Here is a 26,490-nt window from a genome sequence, read left to right on the forward strand (position 1 = left end):
ATACACTGGGGGACAACAAATTACGCACCTAGCCTGGACCCCTCCACAACTTAGGAAAAAATACAAAGACATGTCACCACTCACAACCACAACTCTACGTGAATGGGACAGATTTCACAAGGAGAGGGGACTAGGTGAGAGGCTCTCTCCAACCTTACTCCTAGATTCCTTCTATGGACTAATACCTTCAGTGAACATGGTGTCCTGGAACAGTAAGGGACTAAAATACTTACACCAGCTGTTTAATCGGGGAGAAATAATCCCATTCAAACTGCTTCAAAACACTTACCAATTACCTAGCGCAGCGGAATTTGCACATAGACAGATATGCTCCTGGTTACAAAAAAATAAAAGCATACTACCTACGGTTGACAGATGGGAAAATTTAACTACATTGGAAAGCCTTTGCACACAAGGGAAAAGACCACATAAGCTAATATCCACACTGTACAATCACCATCACCGACCGCTAGATCCACATACATTACAATTTGTAAAAGCATGGGAATCAGAATTAGGGAGACAGTTAACAAACGAACAGTGGTCGTTTATATTGTATGCGAATAAGAAACTTACGCTCAATACAGCCCATTTGGAACTAGCAAGGAAAATGTTATACCGCTGGTACTTAGTTCCAACATGCCTAAAACACATGAAACCCACGTACACAGGGCTTTGCTGGAGATGCAATAAAGCTCAGGGCACCATGTTGCACATATGGTGGGAGTGCCTGGTCCTGACGCCACTATGGACGGACACACAGACCCTAATTAAGGACATAACAGGAGTCGCTCTCGCAAACACTCCAGAGCATTACCTTTTACAGTATATGCCACCTAGTCTTGCAAAATCATCAAGATACCTAATCTATCACATTATCCTAGCAGTGCTGCTACATATCAGCAGACACTGGCAAAAACAGACAACCCCTCATATACAGAGTTGCATAACACATATTGAAAACACGAAAGGATATGAGATAATGGCCAGATCTAATAACCCACCACAAAGATTTTGGACAGAGGCGTGGGACAAATGGGACATATACCAGAGTAAACAGAGACAATCCCAATCACCCCCTACGATGAGGCCCATAGAACAAACATTTTAGGAAAAGCAAGCGCTCGCTTTTCCCATATCCACATCTCTGACCTCCTTAAAGCTGGACGTGATCTAAACGGGCAAGCTATTGAGGAAGTGGTGCAGGCCTACATACTGAACAGAACCAAGGGACCAACCCCCCCTCACCTCTCCCCACCTTTCCCGTGTTACACCCAGGTTGTTATACCCCCCAAGTTCGTAACTCTTCACAGAAAAGTAGCTAAACATTAGGGAGCTTCGGGTTACTTACAGCTAAGTACTTATCAATACCAGCAGGGAGAAAGGAGAATTTATTTTAGCACGTCACACTGGACATGCAAAGAATAGAGCAAACACGAGTACACTTATAGCATAGTGTATGGCTGTGTCATTTTAATCTATTTATTGTTATTCTATGTATTATTACGTCATGTTCTTTGCCATTGGACAGATATGATTGTAAAATGTCATTGTACACCACACTGATGTCTCTTTGCTGTAACTATGTTTGTAACCCGCATATCCTGTAATAAGAATGTGAATTTTTATAAATTGTCAATAAAAAAAAAAATAATAATTCAATTGCTGCTGGACAATGTTAGCTCAGGACCCATACTTATAAGTGCCTTTTATGGCCGTGGGAGGCAATCTTCGGCACTAAAGATGCTGTGGACTACATCTCTCATAATATTTTTAAAGTCATAATGCTAGCAAAGCATCAAGGGAGATGTAGTCCATAGTCCACATGTTCCTGGAGGTTGCCTACCACTTCCCTAGAAGTCAGGAAGCAGAACTTATTGGTCCCTAGTTAAAATGTACAGGGAATGCCAAAGGTTGCCTAACCCTGTTGACTCGCTTGGCCAAATATAACAGCAAAAAGAAGGTAAAGCAAACACAATAATGTGGTGACTAAGCCAGCCAATTAGATAGCTCAAATTGCACACCGAGGGAACATCTTTAAAAAAAACTTCCCCCGCCCTGCGAGTTCAGTCTGTGCAGAGAGTCATGGGGTGAAGTTGGATTTTTTTTTTTTCCATTGGGTATTTTTTTCCTGCATTTTCTTCTGTGCGAGTGGGTCTTTTTTTCATTTTATTAGTTCGAGCAACTTTATTGATTTTTATTTGAACTTTTTTTTGCACTTAAAAAAAAAGTAAATATAAGTAATCTAATGGTAAAGTAGATTAAAATGTTAAAGTACATTTTTATTATACAGGTATTTAGTAATACAGGTAAAAACACTCTAAAAGATAGTGTGCGAAATCCAGGAATTGACTTGTGACTGATGGCTAAATTATAGTGAGTGTGAAATTGTAGACGAAAAAATACAATACAATAAAGTAGAAGGATCAATATTTAGTAATACCTTAGTAATAATAATCACTATTATTAGGGTGAAGGATAGGTTCGCCCCCTTTTGTTATTTAGAGTTCCCACCCTCCGCCAGTGAGTGGGGGTCTGGTGAAGGCAATAGGTCCATCCCTCCTTTATAATTTGCAGCCTCTACCAGGAGGGCTGAGGAGACACTATGTCCCCCAGTTCATTTTATTGAATAGCCCCCCCCACTGATGGCCATGGATGTGAGATAGAGGGGGACCCTAGGTGACCTTCCAATTATTTCAATAGCTCCCCTCACATAGACATGTCCCTACTCGGGGTATGGTAGGTAGTGACAGGAGGGAGGATTATTTTACTTAGTATTAATAAGGTGTCTGAAAGGCCAAAATGACAAAAAGGAAAGGCTTTTCAGAATTGTGTTCTTTCAGTTTAATATATAGCTCCTAATCCTTGAGGTATTGCCATAAGGATACCAAAATGAGCTATCTACTATACAGCCCCTTAATTTGGTACCTTTAAATATGGCAATCTCACAAGGATACCAATTTAGGGAGTTATCTACTGAGCCGTGGCACGATTAAGAATATTGGAATCTCATTTGTCCTAAGAAATTCTGCAACAAACATAATGGCCAGATTTAGTCAGAAAGCAAATGCACAAACAGACGAAATTTGGTTCAGACGATCCATGATTTACTGTCCAGCCGCTATTTGCCTGTCACTACTGGCCACACAGGATGAAGTGCACATGATCAGGTACGTGTTCCTGTGCTTTACCAGGTATTGGCTATTATGTGAGTGTTTTTTAGGGGTTGCAGTTACTAACAATATGCTAGGTAGGGGCATAAGTAGGGGCAATAGGCTACAAAAGTTTATCAGCAAGGTTGTAAACCTCGTGGTAAATTGTAATTGGTATAAGCTACCTGCTATTGTTAATAGTGACAGATTAGCAGATCTGTTTAACCAAGGTTGTAAACAAGCCTGTATAGTCTTAATATGCACTGATCAAGATTATTAATGCAACACTTTTGTTTCTAACCCCATTTTTCATGAGCTGAACTCAAAGACCCAAGACTTTTTTTGGAGAAGGAGAAGTGCCCACTAACACAGATTTAGACCGATTTGTGAACATTTGAGAGAAATAGGCCTTTTGTGTACATAGAAAAAGTCAGATCTTTGAGTTCAGCTCATGAAAAATAAGGGCAAAAACAAAAGTGTTGCGTTTTGAATTTTGTTCAGTGTATTTTGAATGCATTGTAATTTTAATGAAATGACAACCCATGTCGAAAAGGAGTTTATCATACAAGGCTGCTTTAACTATTATTCACTTTGTTTACTAAGAAATACCTATCTGGCTATATTTGCATTCACATTTTGTTAATTTCTCTATTCAAATGGTTCAACATTCTGGGGTTTATTTGCTACAGTGGGAATTCAAAGCAGATTTCAAATTTAAGCCACAGTAGCTGAACTGGAAGCATAACTGGCTTACAGAATGTTTCCAGTTGGGCTATTTTGACATGAAATGTTAAATTAAATCTTCACTTAAGTAAATAAGTTTACAATCTAAAAAGAAAATCTATTTTTGACCACTAGGTGTCACCATATTGCATATTTTGTCCTTGACTATTTCAGCATTCAAGAAGTAGTCAATTACTAGATAATCATTGCCCTGCCAAGTTTCTCAGTGCCTTTTCCTCAAGTCTTAATGAAACAGTCATTAAGAGAGTTTAGTAGATATTAGTTTACAAAATGTTCAAACTTTCCAATCAATTCATTTACTAGGATGACTAATTTTAAAGAACGAATGAGTCATTGCTCATTAAACTAAATAGCTAAATCTGATATTTGCCTTTAATTTACAAAGATTTTTTTTTTACCCGAAATGCCTTACAGTACTCACAAGCAGCTCTATAAAATTGTCCACATCTGCAACAACTTGTTGCCGAATAGTTTTTTGAAAACCTCAGTTCCATAATTACTTGTAAAAGATTTTAATTTAACAAGGCCCTCTTGTTCCTGCTATCCTTCTTCCTATAGATATATACATGACCCTTATCATTAATAAGATGGTCATGCGATGATTTTTATTTTGTTGTGTTAGTCATTTTCACACAGCTGTTGTTCATTCGGTATAGCTCACTAAACCATTACTTGTTTTAACAGGTTACTTCCACAATAATGACTCATTCTTGAAATATGTTGTAGAATGTTTTTAGCAGACCTATATGATGTAAGCTAATGTAGCATCAGTCGTTAATTCACAAGGCATGGATGTCATGTCATACATTTTTTTCCTAAATGTAGAAATTGCTTTAAATACAGAAATTGCAATATAATACTATGTATAAATATTCCTGCATATGCATATGCTATTTTTAAGTGTATTATTCGTTTGGAAATAAATTGTATACTTTGACACTGAATTTATTTGCTTACCCTTTTTTTCTAATTTTTTTGTTTTCTATGCACTCTAGTGTATATTTAAAAGTACAAGGTACCAGTAAATATTTTTGCATGTCAGGTGTATTGCGCCCTCTAGTGTATCTTTGGTATATTATTCCATTGCGCACCCCCCTTTTGTTACATTTGCTCATAGGCCTTTTGGGAGTGGGTCATTGAGTGGCAGCATTTACCTAGGCATCAGCACAAGTTATTTCAACATTTCTCTATTTGACAACAGCAGATAGGACAGACCCTTGTAATGTGAGGGTTTTCTTGTCTGATGAAGGGTGACGTATGTGTGTTTCTTTGCAGTCCAAGTTTATGCTCACCAGGCCATTTCTGAAAAGGTTGCGCCAGGAAAGTTCAACCGTTTTTCAGGTTTATACCCTTTTTTAGTGACTAGGAGTTTGACATATTCTTCTTATAAGGAAGGTTATAATGGTTATAGTTGCTACTTGCCTAGCTCGGCAGGATTTTTAAGTTTAGTGAAAACATTTTTATCAAAATTTTAATTGATTTTGTTACTAGCACACTGGCATCTGAAAATAAGCAGCAATTTTATCTTAACCAAGTAGCACCTGCTGCATTTTCAGCAATACTAATGTATCTTTCCCTTTTGCCATTTTGAGCTAAAGGGACACTCCACTGCCAGGAAAACAAACCGTTTTCCTGGCACTGCAGTTACCCTCTCCCTCCCACCACCCATCCCATGTTGCTGAAGGGGTGAAAACCCCTTCAGTGACTTACTTGAGACCTCCGCCGATGTCCCTTGGAGGTGGTTTCGGGTCCGCCCACGCTCCTTCCCCGCTGACGTCATCCGGCGAAGGAGATCGATCACGCATGTGCGGCCGCCGGCAGGGGGGACCTAATGCGCATGTGCGGCAATGCCGCACGCGCGCATTAGACCTCTCTATAGGAAAGCATTGAAAATGCTTTCAATGCTTTCCTATGGGGAATTGAGCGACGCTGGAAGTCCTCACACAGCATGAGGATGTCCAGCGACGCTCTAGCACAGAAAACCTGTGCTAGAAACCAGGAAGTGGTTTCACATAGTTTTTACACATGGCCTTTCTGTCAGGGTGGCGGTCCGGTGCCCGGGACCCAGACACTGTCCGGGCGGCGGTGCAGGACCGGGACCCAGTATGCCTGATGTTCAGAGTAGGAGTCACAGTGTGGAGGTGGATTAGCAGGGTCTGGTGCAGGGTAACCGCACACCCCCTGGTGTTGAGCACCAGCGTGTGTGCAGCCACATACCAAGAACCTGAATCAGCTTCAGCGGATACCAGGAACTAGGAGCGTGGAAATTAAGCAGACCTCCCAGGAGCTGAATAGGGAGGCTCTGCAGCAAGATTGTATCCAGTACTAGAAACAAGGCAAGACTAGAGATAGGCACCAAACATGAAAACAAGACAGAACTAGCAGAACCCAGAACCAGAGAAGGATAGGAAGCTAAACCCAGAATATGTACACAATACATAAGGGAACATTAACTAAACATGGGCATGACTGGACAGGACTGAACATGGACTGGGCACACAAACTAAAACAAGACAAGATAACATAGGCAAAACAAGAGGAGAAATAACTAAGTACTAAATATGAAAATCATGGGGATTTAGTCACACTATATGATCATACATTGCATAAGCCTGCCAACAACGCGAATGTACCCCATATCGGGCAGGTCCTACACTGCCTAATGTATGCTAAAACAACCAAAGAATACATATATAGCACTTACCTGCAAGAAAGGGCAGAAGCCTTGAGGAGCTGCCTGCAGGAACTCTGAAACAAAGGGAATGATGGAAAACAAACGGGTGTGGCAACATAAAACAAACATTTAAATGAATCCAAGAGACTGGGAAATCCAGGGACGGACTATAGGAATGAACCCAGAAATCCCAGCATAAAGAAAACCAGACATAGAACAGAAAACCAAAAAACCAAGAAAAACTAAACAAGAATTGCAACAAGAGTACTGGATACCAGAAGCCATTGCCAGACATATCCACAGAACAGAGCAGGACGTGACACTTTCTTTTCTTTACATAGTTCATATATACTTGTACAGTTGTCATCCTCTATTGTGTATTAGGGTATCCTGTAGCCTTGGGATGATTACTTCCCACTATATTACTGCTCCTGTGTTAGATTGGTTTGCATGTTATGGATGCACTTTTCTCCTCCATGAAGTACGAGTAGCACTGGTACACGGTGGGGTCACTATAGTTACGGTTTATTTACACGCGATGACGTCACGTCATCACGTGTCCGTGCACGTCATTACGCACGCATGTATGAACGTCATCACGCACGCGCCCACGTCACCATGCACGTATGTAGGCTTTTTTTTCACTTGATGATGAACGGGAATCACTTTACACAGATGGGGTAAGTTTGCTATTTAATATTTTGTATATATTTGTACATTTTGTGCACTGTCATTATCTTGATAAAGACCCTGAAGGGTCGAAACGTTGATGTAGATTTATGAAGATGTTTTAATACACTATTGGAAAATCCAAGCGAGTGCTCCTGTCTTAACCTATGTATCTATTGGCCTGGAGGCACCCGGGTAGGCATCTTAGTAAGACCATTGCAGGTGGGTGGAAGAAATAAAAAAAAAAAAAAAAAAAATTGGGGCTGAAACAGTGGCACTATCCCTGTAGCTGTTCTGATGCTCTTGGCCACCTAATATCAAAAGGATCAGACTGATCGACAAGATCAAACAATGTGTAACATTGTAATCACAATCTAGTTCTTAAAGACCTTTTTTGTATCAACACAAATGCAAATAGGTGTGATAATTGTCACTTCATTTGAATATTATATATTTATAAATAGCAACTGTAACACTAGTGGATACTCCTTATATCACAAAAAAAAAATCTCAATTATAAAAAATTCAGTGTTTCGATGGTATACCCCACTAAAAACACAAAGGGCATGTGCAGCGCTAAAATTTGTGTAGGATAGAACTTACCCCTTAAAGCATATACAGGGGCAGCAAGTAGACATATAAAAGGAAATACAAAACAAACAAAACATTGTGCATCATGTGTGATAAGTACAAATTAGTATCAAAAGTGAGTGAATAAAAACTCACATTGAAAGAAGCTTTTTAAAGAGATAAAGGCTCCAAATGTTCAGATTTCTGTGTCCTTGAGGTGGCAGCAAAACCTTCTTTAATGATAATGGGTTGTAAAAGACTTCCAGAAGTTGATATAAAATAAAATACAAAAGAGCCAAAATGGAGCAATATTGTTTGGTTTAAAAACACTTAAAACAAATATTCCCCCTAAAAATCCTGCTCACCTTATTTAGGAGCCCGTAGATAGCTGGCTCCAAGTTTGTAGACGTATTGTCAGATATAGGGTGACAATGCCCTCTTAGAAACTCAGGGTGCAGTTTCCAGGAAGGAATTAGAAGTAGGTGTTGATTTCTGATTAATTGCATCCCTGCTTACATTCCAGCTCAGCCTCTAACTGAGCCGATGGCCTGTTACCCAAACACCCCTTTAATCGATGGGTACATTTTATTCATCTGATTCCCTTACTTCCATTTACATATTTTTAGATTGTGAGCTTGTTTGAGCACTATTAAGGTTCTACACAGACACACCAGTAAAAAGCACCAGTATTCATTTACTAAGACTGCACGTATTAACGGACATTAGAGTGGCCGGGCTTAATGTAAGAAGTAAGAAGATACGCAACAAGCTAAGGTCAAAGAAAGTAGGATAAGCGAGTACACTATACCAGGGTCATCGATTCCAGAGAAAAGAATAGTCAAAATGCAGAGTCAAGTCAAAACCAGAAAACACACTAAACATTAGAATGCACTCTTAGTCAACTGAGATCATGACAGGGCAAGGAAGTGTGGTCAGAGAAGGATTAATATAGCCTCAGGTAAGTACTGATTGGCTAGGGAACAATCTTGCATTACTTGTGCCATAATGAGGTATACATGTATTGCCATTAATGCTTAGGCTTCACTGTAGGCATAAATAAAGTGGAAGGGCAGCGATCCACATCAGCACTGGTGTCAGAGTAAAATCCAACGTCAGATTCCACCACTACTAGTGTGCATGAAAAGAGGAGCAGTGCATGAGCATCAGCTGAATTTATCACGTATTGTAGCATGTAGACATATAAAAGGTAAGCTGCATGCGAACATTTGGTGTCAACCAAATGCCGGGGATTGGTGCAGAGACTACTGGTTTGAGGTATAACAGTACCCAACCGCACCCACCAGGTGGACACCAGAAGGGCAAATGGACATCTGGCATGAAAAGCACCGACAAACCTAGCAGCATGAACAGCAGCCTCAAGCAACCATTTGCGCTCTTCAGGACCATATACTTTCCAGCTGACAGATACTGAAGGAAAGCACAAGATACATGGGAATCCAAATTGATTTTGTGCAGAATCCCTTAACCCCTTAAGGACCAAACTTCTGGAATAAAAGGGAATCATGACATGTCACACACGTCATGTGTCCTTAAGGGGTTAAGGACCAATTCATTTCCAGGCTAGTTTAATTGATGGGACACAGATGCATATATTAAGAGTGGACATCACCCACTTGAGAGAAAGAGCAACTCTGAGATGGTCAGCCAATGCCTTTTGGGTAAGTTTGGACCTTCTTCCAAGTATCGTGCACTGTTGTCAGATGCTCATGCAGTTCTTGCATGTCCTTACTTCTAGCTATAAGCAAGTTGGGATGCTGTCCATAAAATGGAGTATGACCAAAAGCCACATGTTTGACATTATTTTGAGTGAATTCATTACAAGGAAGTAAATACACTAAGTTGTCTTGTAGATGAGGGCTGAAACACCAAATATATTGTTCATGGTTTTGGTTAGTATGTTCAGCAGCCCCATTAGTTTGTGGGTGGTATGTGGAGGAAATGGAGAGATCGATACCCATCTCTTTGCAAAGACCCCTCCAGAACATGGAGATAAACTGTGAGCCCCTATCAGAAACGACAACATCACAAATGCAGTACAGTCAAAGGTTTTTTTTGTGTGAAAATGTGAGCCAGTTGAGCAGAGGATGCCAGTTTCTTCAAATGATGAAGTGCATCATTTTAGAAAAGTGGTCCATTACAACTAAAATTACAGTAAAGCATCATTCATGAGATCAAAAGAAGTCTTAACTTTAACAAACCAGTAAGTCTCATTTTTTGGTCATAGCTGTGATAGGGGTGATCATCTGAGAATCATCTGGTGTATACATTTTAATGGTAATTTTTTTCAACCCACTGTGTAGCCTATACAACCAAATAGCTGACTAATTATATCAGTTTTATGTGTCAATATCTAAATTATTATGGCATGAAAAAAGTTACAGCTGTGCCTCTTTCATTCATATTAACACAAATCACTGAAAATAGAGGGAGATGATGTCACTTACAGCTGGAGAACAACTTTATATTTTTTAATATGTTTTAATGGTTGCACCAGCAATTTAAACAATTCAACTTGCCATAATTAGAGTTTCCAGTGTAATGCATTTCTGGAGTGTAGTGCATGTTTAAATGAGCCAGCTTGGGTGTGTTAATGGCAGGGTTATGTTACTTAAAGCTGTGTCTCAGTTTTGTTAGAAAAATCAATGCTTGTTGTTTTGCAAGCTCATTATAAAATGTATATTATATCGTATGGCCAAAGGGAAACCTGTGCTTTAGCTTTTGCAAAGTGCTAATACAATTTGGCAGCTCAGCAAACTAAAAAAAACATTTACTAAATGGTGAACTAAAGACCAAAAACAAAAAAAACTATTTAAGATACTGTTAAGATTGTCAACAGGTGTAGCAGGCAGCATGGCCAAGGGCACTGAGAGGGTTAAGAATACAAAATTCAGAAAACTCTAAAGAAAATTAAAGGGATAGAATGGAGTATTGCCAGTCCTTGGGATGACCGGGCATAATGAAACAGACTACTCCTATCTGGAAGGTGGCAACTGATATCGGGTGACAAGTAACAGTCAAGCTAAAACAAGGACAGGTCAGAAAAAGGATGGTCAAAATACAAACTGGAGTCAGGAAACCAGAATACAAGACAATCCAAACACAAGCCCAAGATAGCAACCCGAAGAACAATAAACACAAGATGGCCCTCATGTTATGTTTCAGGAATAAACAAAATGTTTTTATTTAACAGTTTTTATATAGCAACAAAAACAGAGAGTATGAGAACTCTGAGAATAGGCAAAAGCGTAGAGAAACTCAGTAGCTTACCTTTTGGTTAGTCTCAGGTCTCACAAATATTTTTGCTCCTATTCCAAAGGGAACCTTTACAATTTGCATATCAGATTGATCCCAACCATCATGGAAGTTCTGAACCTAAAGGCCTGAACCAGAATACAGCAACCCTGGACCATCTTTGAGCCTTGTCTGCTCGGTGTAGCTGATACCCCTCTAGGCACAGTGAGCACGGGGTCCATGTCTGAATTACTCTTGGTTGTCTCCTCTAAACCAAATGAAAATTAAAGTGACATTGCTATCCAATACCTCATAAAATGTATACTGTGATCACTTTTATCAACCCTGACAGTAGGTTTAAAGTCACCAGACACACTTCTCCACAGTTAAAAGATAGCTAAATCATCTACGGGAAAGCTGTATCCCTCAACAGCTCTGAGTTGTGCCCTTCCGTGTCTTTCCTTTGTCAGTGTCATAGATAGACTGTCAGGGACCTCAGCTGTGTTGACTATAGATAGGTTAGCATAGTGACATCACAAGGATAATGTGACATTACTGAAGCTGATGGAACACTGAGGATGTCATCAAGGCACGGCAAGTAATGAGGAAAAGCATGCTTTTTTTTAAATTTCCAACATAGCAAGGCAAAGCTTTCACAAACAGGGAAAAAACAAATACTTTAACAACCGGAGCCAAGGTGAATGAAAAAGGAAAGGGTGATTTTTAGCTCTGTGGGAACTGTCCCTTGATAACTGGGCTTTATAATTTAGGGAACTTTGAGCTTTTCTTTAGCTGCCTTCTATCTAAACAACTTGGCACAACCTGCCTAAACTTAAGCTCTGTCCTCAATCAGACCAGGCAATCATTTCCTGTCTTCTAGCACACTAAAATTAATCCAAGATTTAAATCTAGTACTTCTGACCATAACATTGAAAAGTTAAAATAATTTAATAGATCGCTGTGAAAGCAAATACAGGAATTACATTTTCCTGGTTGCCTCCATGCCTGGGGGTCACTAAGCTTTCTTCACTGGATTATTTTTAAAAGTAAACCTAACCTCACCATTAACCCTAAAGTTACCAGTCACTTTTTTTTCTCACCTAAACATTACAAAAGCCCTACCTCTCACACTAGCCTGATTATAGTTACTAGAACCTGAAAGTAGGCAAGTACTATAAAAGCAATGATGTTTCCTCTATACCTCAATGTTCTTCCAACTAGGATATTCCCTTTTATTCCCTTATACATATACAGTTGTGCTCAAAAGTTTGAATACCCTGGTAGAAATTTTAAAATGTTGGCATTGATTTTGAAAATATGATTGATCATGCAAATTGTTTTATTTTATTGAAGAATATTGGTCATATAAAGCCATTTATTATCACATAGTTGTTTCTCCCCTTTTTAAATCATAATGAAAACAGAAATCACCCAAACGGCCCTGATCAAAAGTTTACAAACTCTTGAATGTTTGGCTTTGTTACAGACACACAAGGTGACACACACAGATTAAATGGCAATTAAAGGTTCCTTTCCCACAACTGTGGCTTTTTAAATTGCAATTAGTGTCTGTGTTTGAAAAGTCTATGAATTTATTAGCTCTAACGTGGATGCACTGAGCAGGCTAGATACTGAGCCATGAGGAGCAAAAAAGAACTGTCAAAATATGGAAAAGGATATAAAAAGATATCCAAAGCCTTGAAAATGCCAGTCAGTACTGTTCAATCACTTATTAGGAAGAGGAAAATTCAGGGATCTCTTGATACCAAGCCAAAGTCAGGTAGACCAAGAAAGATTTCAGCCACAAATGCCAGAATAATTTTTCTAGATACAAAGAAAAACCCATACAAACCCACACATAACCTCAGGAGAAATACAGGCTCTTGTGGAAAATTACATGGTGGTTGTTTCAAGGAGCACAATTTAAACAAAAATAAGCTGCATGGTCGAGTTGACCGAAAGAAGCCTTTATTGTGGCAATGGCCGAAAACACCTTGACACGCCTCACAGCTTCTGGCAAACTAATTTAGAGCGATGACACCAAAATAGATCTTTTTGGTCACAACCATAAGTGCTATGTTTGTAGAGGGGTCAACAAGGCCTATAGTGAAATGAATACCATCCCCACTGTGAAGCATGGTGGTAGCTCACTGATGTTTTGGGTGGGGGGAGGGGGGGGGGGGTGAGCTCTAAAAGCACTGGGAATCTTGTGAACATTGATGGCAAGATGAATACAACATGTTATCAGAAAATACTGGCAGACAATTTGCATACTTAAGCACAAAGGCTGTGCATGGGATGCTCTTGGACTTTCCAGTATGACAATGACCCTAAGCACAAGGCCAAGTTGACCCTCTAGTGATCACAGCGGAGAAAGATAAAGGTTCTGGACTGCCCACCACAGCCTCCTGACCTTATATCATCGAGCCACTCTGGGGAGATCTCAAACATGCGGTTCATGCAAGACAACCAAAGACTTTGTATGACCTGGATGCATTTTGCCAAGCCAAATCTGCATCTATACCAGCTGCAAGAATTAGGGGCCTCATAGACAACTATTACAAAAGACTGCATGCTGTCATTGATGCTAAAGGGGGCAATACACAGTATTAAGAACTAAGGGTATGCAGACTTTTGAACAGGGGTCATTCAATTTTTCTTTGTTGCCATGCTTTGTTTTATGATTGTGCCATTCATTTATAGCCTACAGTTGAATGTGGATCCCATAAGAAATAGAAGAAATGTGTTTTGCCTCACTCATGTTTTCTTTAAAAAAAATGGTACATATATTACCAATTCTCCAAGGGTATGCAAAGTTTTGAGCACAACTTTACATTCTATCTGTAGTGAAATTTATAGTGCCCTGAATTTTTTTCTATTCTTAATACACGTTTAAAAGAGATGTCCCAAACATCATAAACATATCCTTCTAAACTCATACCCTTATCATGTATTCATTTTGCTCTCTTCTCTGTTCACATATTGTGATCAATAGTATATTTTAGGAACTCAAATACTTTACTCTGCTGAGAATGATTGATTTCTCGTTTACACCAAGATGAAAATGGCTTTTCTTTCTCATTCCTGCTACATATGTAGTCAATGCATCATTATGATGTCATGTACTGACTGTCTTTGACATGTGCATATTGTCAACACCATGGAAGGTGGACATGACAACAGTATCTGAATAATTAAAAACTACACCTTTACCCTGCAATGTGACATCTTGAAAAGTCTGCAAAAAGGTAAATAAAATTGTGAAATATAAAAGAATAAAACAGTATATCTGTCTACCTCTCTATCAATCCTGTTGTATTTTTGAACTATCTATACCCTGTCACTTACATTCATACCCAAATTTACCAAAATAGAAGCATAACACTTCTATCCACAGTGATATTACAATATGTGTGCAACCTTTTCATTGTCCGCTCTTATCCTAATTCTAGCTTTGACTCTAACCCTAAACATAGCTTTAAACAAAGCTCTTCTTCTGACCAAATTATTGGGAGGTGACAAGAATTTTAGACATTGTTGTAAAAGCCAATACAGGGATCACATTTTTCTGGAAGTCTCATTGAGGGTGCACACTTCAAGGCAAATATAAAACCTTTCTCTGGTAAATTTGCCTATTTGAAGCACAAATCCTTGGCACAGTCAGGGAACTTCGCAAAAGCTATATCCCTCCACGAACATTGCATGCCAACCTCACACTGAACGATTTCACATTTTTTTATTTTTCCTGTGTAACATTCCTCCACAATAAGTACACATTATATACTAAACTCAATGTCTTAAAATACCTTAATCTGAAACTCCCAACCCAAATTAATTACTTGCGTGAATGATAATGCAACTCTTATACAAATTGCAGCCTCTACCTCAAACTCATTGCTAACATAGCAAATGTGTATATCACAGGCCCTACTTAAAACCCATTAGATAAGTTACATAAGCAATTTATAAGACAATTCACTTTGCATTATATATATTCACAATGCTCTTATAAAAGATCATTAAAACATACTTTAGCTTATTTAGCAATATTTAATTTGTCCCCCAGTCCCCCAGTGTATAACCCACCGATATTGGGTTACTGTGAAGTAGTGGTGGGCTTAACACAATATGGCCATATGGTGGAACTGAATCATCAGATTTGTTTGCTGAGATAGGTGATTTTAAGTAGTCTTATAAAATGTAAAACTGTTTTTATGTGTTCGCTATTCCTTAATCAGTATTAACCACCTAGATTGTCACACATCCTAGAACATTCCAGAATTTAGTGGGACCGTGGGCCAGTCTCAGTTTTGGTTTTCTCTCCCTCATCCAATGAAACCAGCCTGAGTTAGAGCAGTGGAAATAAATCACTAACCCCGAGTGTCTTCCCTGAGTGACTGCCAGTTAATCCGGTACAAATGCATGCCAAGTAACCTTTTCAGGATGTTCCACCCCTTTTTCGGGCAGGCATGCTTCTTGTCCCTTGATAGTACCCTCTCCCATCTTACCCTCTATGTTGCATTCATTGCTCCCGATGAAAGAGAGTATGTTGTTAAGTTATGCTTATTCTGCCACTTAATTTGATTAACGTAATGAATTACTTTCTCAGGAGAGTAATCAGTAGAAATATAGAATTTCCTTCAGGCTGATAATTAAATTTAATTATGCTAAAAACTAAGAGGCTTAAATGTTACACACAAATCCTTAAACATTTTTAACGATGCCAAGAACCAAGGAGATGACCTGGTCTCTTTAAATAATTAATTCTAATTCTGCATTTTAATAACTTTTTTTGTTGACTTCTGACGCAGAAACTGCATGCTCTGTGGAACAGGTTAAATCAATAGAAGTAATAAGTGACGTGATGAGAGCAGAAACCGTGAGAGCTAGAATGATGACAACATTTAACCGTGCAATAAAAACACACTTTGTCTTGTAATGCAACACTAAGGCTAACAGCACAGGTCATAGGGGATTAAAAGAATGCATCTTTGTATTACACATATCATTCATCCAGGAGAGAACTTCAAACAATTTGACATTGTAGTTTTCAGTTTTTCTACCAATCTGCTGTGGACATGGGGATTTTTTAAATTTGTAACAAAAGCTGTCAGACTGTCAGAGCTGAAACCGTGCAGAACCCGAGGAGAAAATACTTCTGAAGTGTGGGAAAATTAGCACTTAAGGAGTTTAAAGGGTGAGCAATGATTGCTGGGATATATAAATAAACCTTTGGTGGTTTATGGAAACTCTGGTGTCTTTTCTGGGCTCTAAATCAAAAAAAGGTTTGATGTTTCTCTCAATGCTAAGAATAAATGGATCTAATTTGCGGTGGTGCAGATTCGGCAGTGAAGACAGTTAATTATTAGAATAAGATAATTATGTGAACAAAAATACATAATTAACCCAAAATACAAAACCATAAACCATTATTATTAATGTACTTTGTTTAAAGGGATACTCCGAGCACCATATAATAGGTTTAAATTTCATTTTTTTTATCTGACTGAGAGCAGCCATTTTGAATCAGATTTTACCATTATGCTCAACTGAACTTTCCTACAGACTCCAACAGAGCTATCACAGTTGTAGGCAAATTATCTTGAGCAGCAGTTAGTCAGATAACAATAGAGTCTAACCCAGCATGGCTGCTCAGACAGATATATAAAAAGAAAAAGTGGAATTTTCACACAATTTTCGGTAAAACTTAATATAAGCAATTCCTTGCAAGAACAACCTGTTTGTATTTGTAACAAGTGGTAAGGATAGGGGTAGGAAAGAAAAAGCAGTACAGGAGAGATAAGGGAGCGTGATGTGGAGTGTGACCCTGGAGTCCCCCATTTGTTGAAGTAGTGAGTGATCAATATAGAACGTCATACTGAAAACCAGTCACCCGAGAACTCTGAGAAGTGTCTCAAGTTACCCGAGAGCCTAAATAACCTAAATATCCTCATATCTCCTGGTTGTCCAAAGTCTAGCATATACTGCTTGAGTGGTAGGTGCTGGTCCATGCTCTTGTTTTCTCTCGCCTTGACTACTGCAATACCCTTCTCAGTGGTCTTACGTGTTCCCAGATTGCACCGCTGCAATCTATAATAAATTTGGCGGCAGGGCTCATTTTCCTGTCCGATCGCACCTCCCACGCCTCTCTGCTCTGTCAGACCCTGCTTTGGCTTCCAGTTAGATATAGGGCTCAATTTTAATTTCTGGTGCTTGCTTACAAGTCCCTACATAATGCTGCTCCAACCTACCTGTTCTCCCTAATACACAAGTATGTCCCGTCGAGGCCTCTACGCTCTGCCAAAGACCTATGTATATCCTCTGTCCGTACTCCCACCTCTAATGCTCGCCTCCAAGATTTCTCCAGGGCTGCACCTCTTCTGTGGAACTCTCTTTCCTTCTCTGTAAGACTTTCACCCAGTCTCCAAATCAGTGAAAGCTCACTTCTTCAAGAAAGCGTATCAATTAAACTGTTAGCAGATTTTTATCCCCCACTCCCCATGACTCCTCTCCTGCAAATGTCAAAAATTACCTACTAAGCCCTCTCTGAATACTTTTCAAACAACCTACTTCACACCCCTACATACCCCTATACCCCACTCCCTCTAGAATGTAAGCTCATTCGTCCAGTTGTCTGGTTACAATTACATGTCTGTTAGTCCACCCATTGTACAGCGCTACAGAATCTGATGGTGCTATACAAATATTAAAATAAAGTAATAATAATCAAGTGGAGGGAATACGTAGTTGCCCCTCTAATTATGTGTTGTATTCCTTTCTTTCAAAAGTTGATAAAGGAGGGGTCAGTCCCAGAACACGTGAGTAATTTTGCCATTGCCAGTAGATGGGCCACATCGCCAACTGAGCAGGTCCGCAGAAGGGTATATACAAGGTAAGTTATGCAATACCAAATACCAATGTATGATCAAGTTTCTATATTTAGAAAAGTATAAAAATAGATTCCAACACTTCTTTTTGAAAGTAGCTTTATTCAGGTGCCCAACGTATACAACAGCAATGTTTTGACTACTGCAATGGACAATCTTTGATAAAGACCGTTGCAGTGGTCAACATTTTGTTGTTGCACAATCTGGGCACTACTTTTAAAAGGAAATGCTGGAATCTATTTTTGTACTTTAACAATTTTCTCAAGTATTGTTCTGTTATCAACAATTGAGCCATGTGAATGTCTGTCTTTACTCGTGCAATAAATATAGCTGTTTGGATGGTGTTGTTTTTTTTTTCTGTTTCTAAAATTTTAAATGATAATATAATTTGTGCAACTTACTACCCATGAAATGTTTTTGGATTCCCTCTTGTTGTATTATCAGGCCTCTCATTACTGCTTTATGTGCAAGACAAAATTATGTGATTAAGGCGGTAGTCCTAGTGGAGGAGTGTCCTCCAAGGGCAACAGGGAAAAAAATCTCTACTAATTCCCCTTTCCAGATTTTCCCTAATTTCCAGCTTCAGATGCAAACCTGGGAGGCCAGACCATCACATATACGCAGCCTCTTTCACCACGTCCGCAACACCGTAAGGCCCTCCAAATCCACAGGGGTTTCAGGGCACTGCTGAGGGAGCCGCTAACCAACCCCCAACCGCCGTGCTTGGAACAGAGCTCACCACCCCACCCACCAGCGAACCCGCCACTGGGACGGAAGGGGACCACATAGAGCGCAGCTGACTATCTAACCCATGGAGACCCTGTGCAGCGCACCCTGCTCCCACTGGGAAAGAAGACCCCGCAACCCAGACATAAACCCGTCCAGTGCAGACACCCTGGACAACAAATAAAAAGTGGGCTCATCTGACGGCGCCCCAGGACCAGCCAGCAGCAGTCGAAGCAGGAACCTGGGAAACTGAATCCGAGATGTCCCTGAAGCTCCAGACGCCACCTGCTGGACAGATCCGGTAACCGCACCCAAAGACTGAGAATGCAGTGGAGAGTCAGTGAGCCCACACCTCATGTATGTACGTAGTGGGGAATTACGATGAAGCATAAACATAATTAACCCCATTCAACCTTCCCCCCAATAACGTCAGACAACGTGGTATGGATGAACAGGCCACAGCATTTATTATAACATAAATCAGCACGGTTTTATGAAGCACAGGTCATGTCAAACTAACTTGATTGCGTTCTACGAAGAAGTAAGTAGAAGTATAGATCAGGGTGTTGCAGTGGATGTGATCTATTTGGATTTTGCCAAGGCATTTGATACAGTTCCACACAAAAGATTAGTGTTCAAACTCAAGGAAATCGGTCTCGATGAAAATGCTTGTTCTTGGGTAGAACATTGGCTTAAAAACAGAATACAAAGAGTTGTCGTTAATGGTAAATTTCCAAGCTGGACAGAGGTGGCAAGTGGTGTCCCTCAGGGGTCTGTTCTGGGACCCCTTCTATTTAACATTTTTATAAATGATCTTGAAGACGGCATTGAAAGTCATGTTTCAGTGTTTGCAGATGACACAAAACTTTGTAAAATAATACAATGTGAGCAAGATATTACTTTGCTGCAGAAGGATTTAGATAGACTGGAGGACTGGGCACTCAAATGGCAGATGAAATTTAATGTTGAAAAATGCAAAGTTATGCACTTCGGCGTAAAGAATACACAAGCAACGTATACCCTTAATGGAAGTGAGTTAGGGATAACAACACACGAAAAGGACTTGGGAATTGTTATAGACAACAAACTATGCAACAATGTGCAATGTCAATCAGCAGTGGCCAAGGCCAGTAAGGTATTGTCATGCATGAAAAAGGGCATTCATTCTCGGGACGAGAATATCATTTTGCCTCTCTATAAATCACTGGTAAGACCACATATTGAATATGCTGTGCAATTTTGGGCACCTATTCTAAAGAAGGATATCATGGCACTAGAAAAAGTGCAGAGGCGGGCTACAAAATTAATAAAAGGAATGGAACATATCAGCTATGAAGAAAGGTTAACAAATTTAAACCTATTTAGTTTAGAAAAACGTCGCCTGAGAGGGGATATGATAACATTATACAAATATATTCGGGGCCAATACAAACCATTGTGTGGAAATCTATTCACAAACCGGACTTTACATAGGACACGAGGCCATGCGTTTAGACTGGAAGAAAGAAGATTTCGTCTAAGGCAAAGGAAAGGTTTTTTTACTGTAAGAACAATCAGGATGTGGAATTCTCTGCCTGAAGAAGTGGTTTTATCAGAGTCCATACAGATGTTCAAACAGCTACTAGATGCATACTTGCAAAGACAGAATATTCAAGGATATAATCTTTCAATGTAGGGTAATAACTGCTTGATTCAAGGATAAATTTGACTGCCATTCTGGGGTCAAGAAGGAATTTTTTGTCCTAGCTTGTTGCAAAATTGTGCTTCAAACTGGGTTTGTTTTTTTTTTTGCCTTTGGATCAACAGCAAAAAACAGGTGTGAGGAAGGCTGAACTTGATGGACGCAAGTCTCTTTTCAGCTATCTAACTATGTAAATATGTAACTATAAATAAATTACTGTATAACACACCCATAACTCCATATATTAAACTCTTCTTTCTGTAACGAAATTGTTAGAAACAAATAATCATAAATAACATATATATATCTACAACTCAACATACAGTGCTATACAGAGAACCCCCCGTCCTTGCCAATGAAAACCTGCAGTGGCTCCTAAACACCACTGCCTCTCACCTCCCCCCCGTCATAAAAAACATATTCCAATGCCTGCCATCAGCCGACCTTATCCACGCTCGATGGGCACGAGACCTCAGGCAACCTAAAGTTAAACCTTTTGAAGCAGGGGAGGCTGAGACCTGTAAACATGAGGAACTTATTCCATCCTTAACATAACCAAACTTAATTGGCAAGGACATACCCCCGACTCGCTGTGACTAACGAAACCTACGCGGGGTGGGCGGGCGGGAAGCTGTTTACTGGCCCGAATCCCAAGTGGCACTGAGGTAAGACCTCCCCCCTACTAGCTCACATAGCCCTAACCCCACCCACACAATACACCCACTATCAAAGACCCTCCCCTGCATCTATCCCCACACTCCTACATGTGCCCTTGTCCGCTTAGCTGCGCTATCTCCCCAGGGCCTGACCAGGAGGCTGCCGAGACAGGCAAGGAGGATAGAGAGGGAGGGGCTCCAGGGACAGCCCAGACAGGTGGAGAGGAGCAGGTGAGGAAGAGAAGAGAGGAGGGGGGTGCAGGAGAAAAGAGGGGGGGGGGAGAGGGACAGGGACCAGATGGGGAAGGCCCTGTAGGGGGGAAAGGGGTTGGACGGGCGATATAGGTAGAGCCTCCCTGGGTAGAGGGGAGGCAGCCCAGTCCGCCACCCCCACCAGCAAAGGGATGGCAGAGACCGGAGGAGGGGGAGAACAGGTGGAGGAGAACCCACCCCCTTCGCCGGTCCTACTCACCACTGCCAGACGCGCCACCAGGGTCGACCACCAGGAAGACATCCGGCCACCGGAACATAATGGTGCGCTCGAAGCCGCTACCCTGACACCTGGGGTAGCGGGAGGGGAGGGGGGGGCAGGCAAGGATGCAGGCCGCGCACCACGGGCTCCTATACCGGGGTCTCCGCTGAGCCACGCTGGTGCGGCCACCCAGGGAGGGTGCCGTGGAAGGGGGAACAGGGGGAATCACACTACGGGAAGGGGAGACCGCACCGCAAACAGCTAGGGGTGAAGGAGGCAAGCAAATTGCTCACAGAGCAGCCATCCCCCGTCCACTGCTGCTTCCACTCTGAGCACTGACAGGATCCATGCCACAGGCCGAAATCACCAACAGGCCCAAACAACAGGAGGATTTTTGCAGAAACTGTTGCTTGCCCGGATCCTAAGTGGCACTGAGGTCAGCTTAATTTGTCACCACCCACTTCCTCACATCCAACCCATAACAAACAGCCAATTTCATCCATTCCAACACTCATACATGTGCCCCTGTCCGCTAAGCTGCGCAGTCTCCCTTCAAGGGAGAACACCCAATCTTTATGGAATAAGGTGAATTTAACCTGTAACTGTTTCGACTCTGTCTGCTTACATACATTTCACCTACCTTGCCTGTGGTAGCCCAGCCATTCTACGTACTGTCCTATGTTTTATGTTGTTTTTACCTAGGCTTTTGTGCTACATTTAGCATAGCCTGCACATCTACTCTGTCCATTCAAGGACACCATTTTGGAGGAGGTGGATACCCACTTTTGATAGCCCATTACATACATTAAAACATGTTTCTATCTGAATATAAACATGTGGATAATTGATTCACCTTAAATCAAGCTGGTGTTATATACAAACATAAAGAGAAATTAGTGTCCTTTATGTTGTAATTTAAGTTTCTTTAGTGCTAGTTTGATGAGCGTCTTATATATAATTATATAGTTAGAAAACAGTGATGCTAATGAAATGCAGTTAAAAACCCACCTCTAAACTGTGACTGTGTCTGTTTCTCTTTCTTGTTCATATGTTTGAATTCCTTTCTTATCCATTGTGGGTACTTCTCACCCTGCACATACTGGAAATGAACACCATTCTCCATAACATACCTTTGGGAGAATAAAAATACACCTATTGTAGATGTTGGACTTTCTAAAAAACTGCTTTGGCGCATATATATATATTTCGCAGGAAATGCAATGGAGTTTACTTTATAAGTCTATGGGAATGATGTATAAAATATACTTTAATTGTACATACCTTTGTGGCTCTTTTTGCCTAGAGAACAAGCGTGATGGGACACATACAGGTGACGGTCTCTGAATTAGTGAGCTTCCAATGCAGAACATCTTCTCTTTCTTTGGAAATTGTATAGAGCCATAGTATTTCATCCACTCCTGTAAGAGGATGCACTAAGTGAGACTGAATGTATTGTACATGGAATGCAACTTGTGTTGTGCTGTCAAAAATAATACTAATTAAACAATATGTAATTTTATAAAAAGTAATGACTAGAATATGTTTTTTTATGTGTTTACCCAGTCTTTCTACGCTATGTGGGTCAAAGATACTACAATTTTCATTATACATCTCTCCTTTGGTGATGTTAATTGGCCATGGGTTCAATGACTGAAACAAATGTTTCACTACACATAACGTTTACTATTTTTCAACATATGCATTGCTGTGTTCTCCTCCTGCACATCTATTAAAGAAAGCTTCTTATTTTCACATGAAATCAGTGGAAGAAGAGGACTCATTTTGCGGACATTCCCATTGGCTAGGAAAATAAAAAAAAGAGTTAAAAAGGAGCATTCTACACCTGCTAATTAAGTATTGGAAGTTTACTTGTATATCTATCGACAGACAATTTGGGCTCATAGCTAGAACCTAGAGTGTAGATGGATTTAATATCCAGATATTATTCTCAAGGTGATGGCTGAATATCTCAGAAGTAACCTTATGCATGTAATCAAATATGTTTATTTTTTTGTTTTAAAGTAACACAATATTTATTAAGATTGATAGGCTATAACAGTTGTGTCCAAGTATTTTTTGCAGTGGGCGACTTCACCATAAATCTTTGTGTGTGTGGGCTGCACTCGCTTTTCACTGAGAGAAGATAGGGCTTTTTAGCTGTGCAATTCATGTTAATACCGGGTTAATCCTGGTGCGCTTTTGTCTTCCTTCCCTCTGACCTTTGCACATGACTTCACGCACAGGGTAGAGGAGGGATTATGCACGCTACACTGAGGCACTCTGTTTCCCCGATGCTGCTTCAAGTTTAAATGACACATGCAGAGTCGGTGCCAGGAATTTTGGGTATACAGCCGAAGATGCCCCGCCATTTCACCCCAAAAAATGCATCTTCACCTGTGTGTCCCGCTTGCGTTTCTTACCCACTTTTGTGTTTCTTATCTTCTCTTTAGTATGTCATACCCACTTTAGCATATCTTATCCCCCCATGTTTTCCATTGTGTGTCTCTTAAACCACCTCCTTGTATGTATTACTCCTCTCAGCCCCTTTGTGTGTCTCTACTTCAGCTCTTTTGTATGACTCTTAATTCACTCAGCCCCTTTGTGTGCATCTTTCTCTCCCAGCTTATTTGTGTGTATGTTTCTCCCCTTCCTCAGCCTCTATGTGTGTCTCTACTCCAGCCTCTGTGTGTCTCTTCCCCACTCCCAGCCCCTTTTGTGTATCTCTTTCTTCCCTTCCTCACCACCTCTAGGCCCCTTTCACCTCCCAGCCCCATGTGTATGTGTAAGTGTGTCTCTTTTCCTCCTTCACACCCTTCTGTGTTTGCCCCCCCCCCCCCCCCCAGCATCTTGACTCTTTTTCCACCTAGCCTCTCTGTATCTCTTTTTGTCACCCAGCCCCTCTGGATCTCTCACCCCAGTCCTGTCTGTTTCTTTTGCCCTTCCCTATGCCCCATTTGTCTCTTTTGCCCTTTCTCCAGTCCCTCTGTATGTTTCTTTCTCTCCCAGGCCCACTGTGTGTCTTTGTCTCCTCCACCCCAGCCTCCCTTTGTATTTCCTTCTCAGCCCTGTCTGTTTCTCTTGACCCTTCCACAACCCCATCGGTGTCTCTGTCTCCACAGCCCCTCAGTATGTCTCCTCCCTGCCCCCTTGTGTGTCCCTTTCTCCCCTTCCCATCATTTCTGTGTGTCTCTTCCCACCAGCATCTTGTATCTTTCTCCCCACAGCCTCACAGTGTCTTTGTGTCCCCCAAGACCATGTCTGTTTTTATGCCCCTTCCCAGTCCCTCTGTGTGTCTTTGTCTCCCCCCAGTCTGTTTCTTTTGCCCCCTCCCCAGCCTCTGTGTCTCTTTCTCAGTTCAGCCTCTCTGTGTCTCTTTGTGTGTGTGTCCCAGTCCCTGTTTGTTTCTTTTGTCCCAGTGTTATGCTTAACTGTAGTGTTGTCGCGAACCCAAAATTTTCGGTTCGCAAACGGCGAACGCGAACTTCCGCAAATGTTCGCGAACCGGCGAACCGCGCAAACCGCCATTGACTTCAATGGGCAGGCGAATTTTAAAACCAACAGGGACTCTTTCTGGCCACAAAAGTGATGGAAAAGTTGTTTCAAGGGGACTAACACCTGGACTGTGGCATGCCGGAGGGGGATCCATGGCAAAACTCCCATGGAAAATTACACAGTTGATGCAGAGTCTGCTTTTAATCCATAAAGGGCAGAAATCACCTAACATTGACACCTGTCCTCAAAGCCCCTGATACACACTGACACAGAGCAGAATAGAGACTGTTCCCCGTCCTCAGAGACCATGATACACACTGACACAGAGCAGAATAGAGACCGGGGGTCTAGTAACGTGGACACCCAGCACAGGTTGTTCTCCTTCAGCCTTTTTATATGAGGGTCCCTCAACAGGCACGACAGCATGAAAGACCCCATTTGCACAAGGTTGGATGCCGAGCTACTCATTTCCCGTTCCTCCTCCTCACACAGAGCAGAATAGGGACTGTTCCCCCTACATAGGGTCACTTGGCAGAAATGGATTGACACCTGTCCTCAAAACCCCTGATACACACTGACACAGAGCAGAATAGAGACCGGGGGTCTAGTAGCGTGGACACCCAGCACAGGTTGTTCTCCTTCAGCCTTTTTATACGAGGGTCCCTCAACAGGCACGACAGCATGAAAGACCCCATTTGCACAAGGTTGGATGCCGAGCTACTCATTTCCCGTTCCTCCTCCTCACACAGAGCAGAATAGGGACTGTTCCCCCTACATAGGGTCACTTGGCAGATATGGATTGCCACCTATCCTAATGATCCCTGATACACACTGACACAGAGCATAATAGGGACTGTTCCCCCTACATACGGTCACTTGGCAGATATGGATTGACACCTGTCCTCAAAACCCCTGATACACACTGACACACAGCGGAATAGGGACTGTTCCTCCTACATAGGGTCACTTGGCAGATATGGATTGACACCTGTCCTCAAAACCCCTGATAAACACTGACAAAGAGCATAATAGAGACTGTTCCCCCTACATAGGGTCATTTGGCAGGTATGGATTGACACCTGTCCTCAAAGCCCATGATACACACTGACACAGAGCATAATAGAGACTGTTCCCTGTCCTCAGAGACCATGATACACACTGACACAGAGCAGAATAGAGACTGTTCCCCGTCCTCAGAGACCATGATACACACTGACACAGAGCAGAATAGAGACTGTTCCCCCTACATAGGGTCACTTGGCAGATATGGATTGACACCTGTCCTCAAAGCCCATGATACACACTGACACAGAGCAGAATAGAGACTGTTCCCCGTCCTCAGAGACCATGATACACACTGACACAGAGCAGAATAGAGACTGTTCCCCGTCCTCAGAGACCATGATACACACTGACACAGAGCAGAATAGAGACCGGGGGTCTAGTTGCGTGGACACCCAGCACAGGTCGTTCTCCTTCAGCCTTTTTATACGAGGGTCCCTCAAAAGGCACGAC

The 26,490-nt window shown here is 41.2% G+C and overlaps 1 protein-coding gene across 1 annotated transcript in view; it reads right to left on the reverse strand.

The window, feature by feature from the left end:
• The window catches only part of LOC134573671 (uncharacterized), a 100,833-nt gene that overhangs the window by 35,626 nt on the left and 38,717 nt on the right, over positions 1–26,490 (reverse strand). The window contains exons 2-3 of the mRNA XM_063433453.1: positions 22,765–22,901; positions 22,492–22,613 (exon numbers count right to left, since the gene is read on the reverse strand). Of these exons, the coding sequence (XP_063289523.1) occupies positions 22,492–22,613; positions 22,765–22,901 (259 nt within the window). The remainder of the gene's footprint in view (positions 1–22,491; positions 22,614–22,764; positions 22,902–26,490) is intronic.

The sequence above is a fragment of the Pelobates fuscus genome, chromosome 9 (assembly GCF_036172605.1).
Source record: "Pelobates fuscus isolate aPelFus1 chromosome 9, aPelFus1.pri, whole genome shotgun sequence".
Classification (NCBI taxonomy): Eukaryota; Metazoa; Chordata; class Amphibia; order Anura; family Pelobatidae; genus Pelobates; species Pelobates fuscus.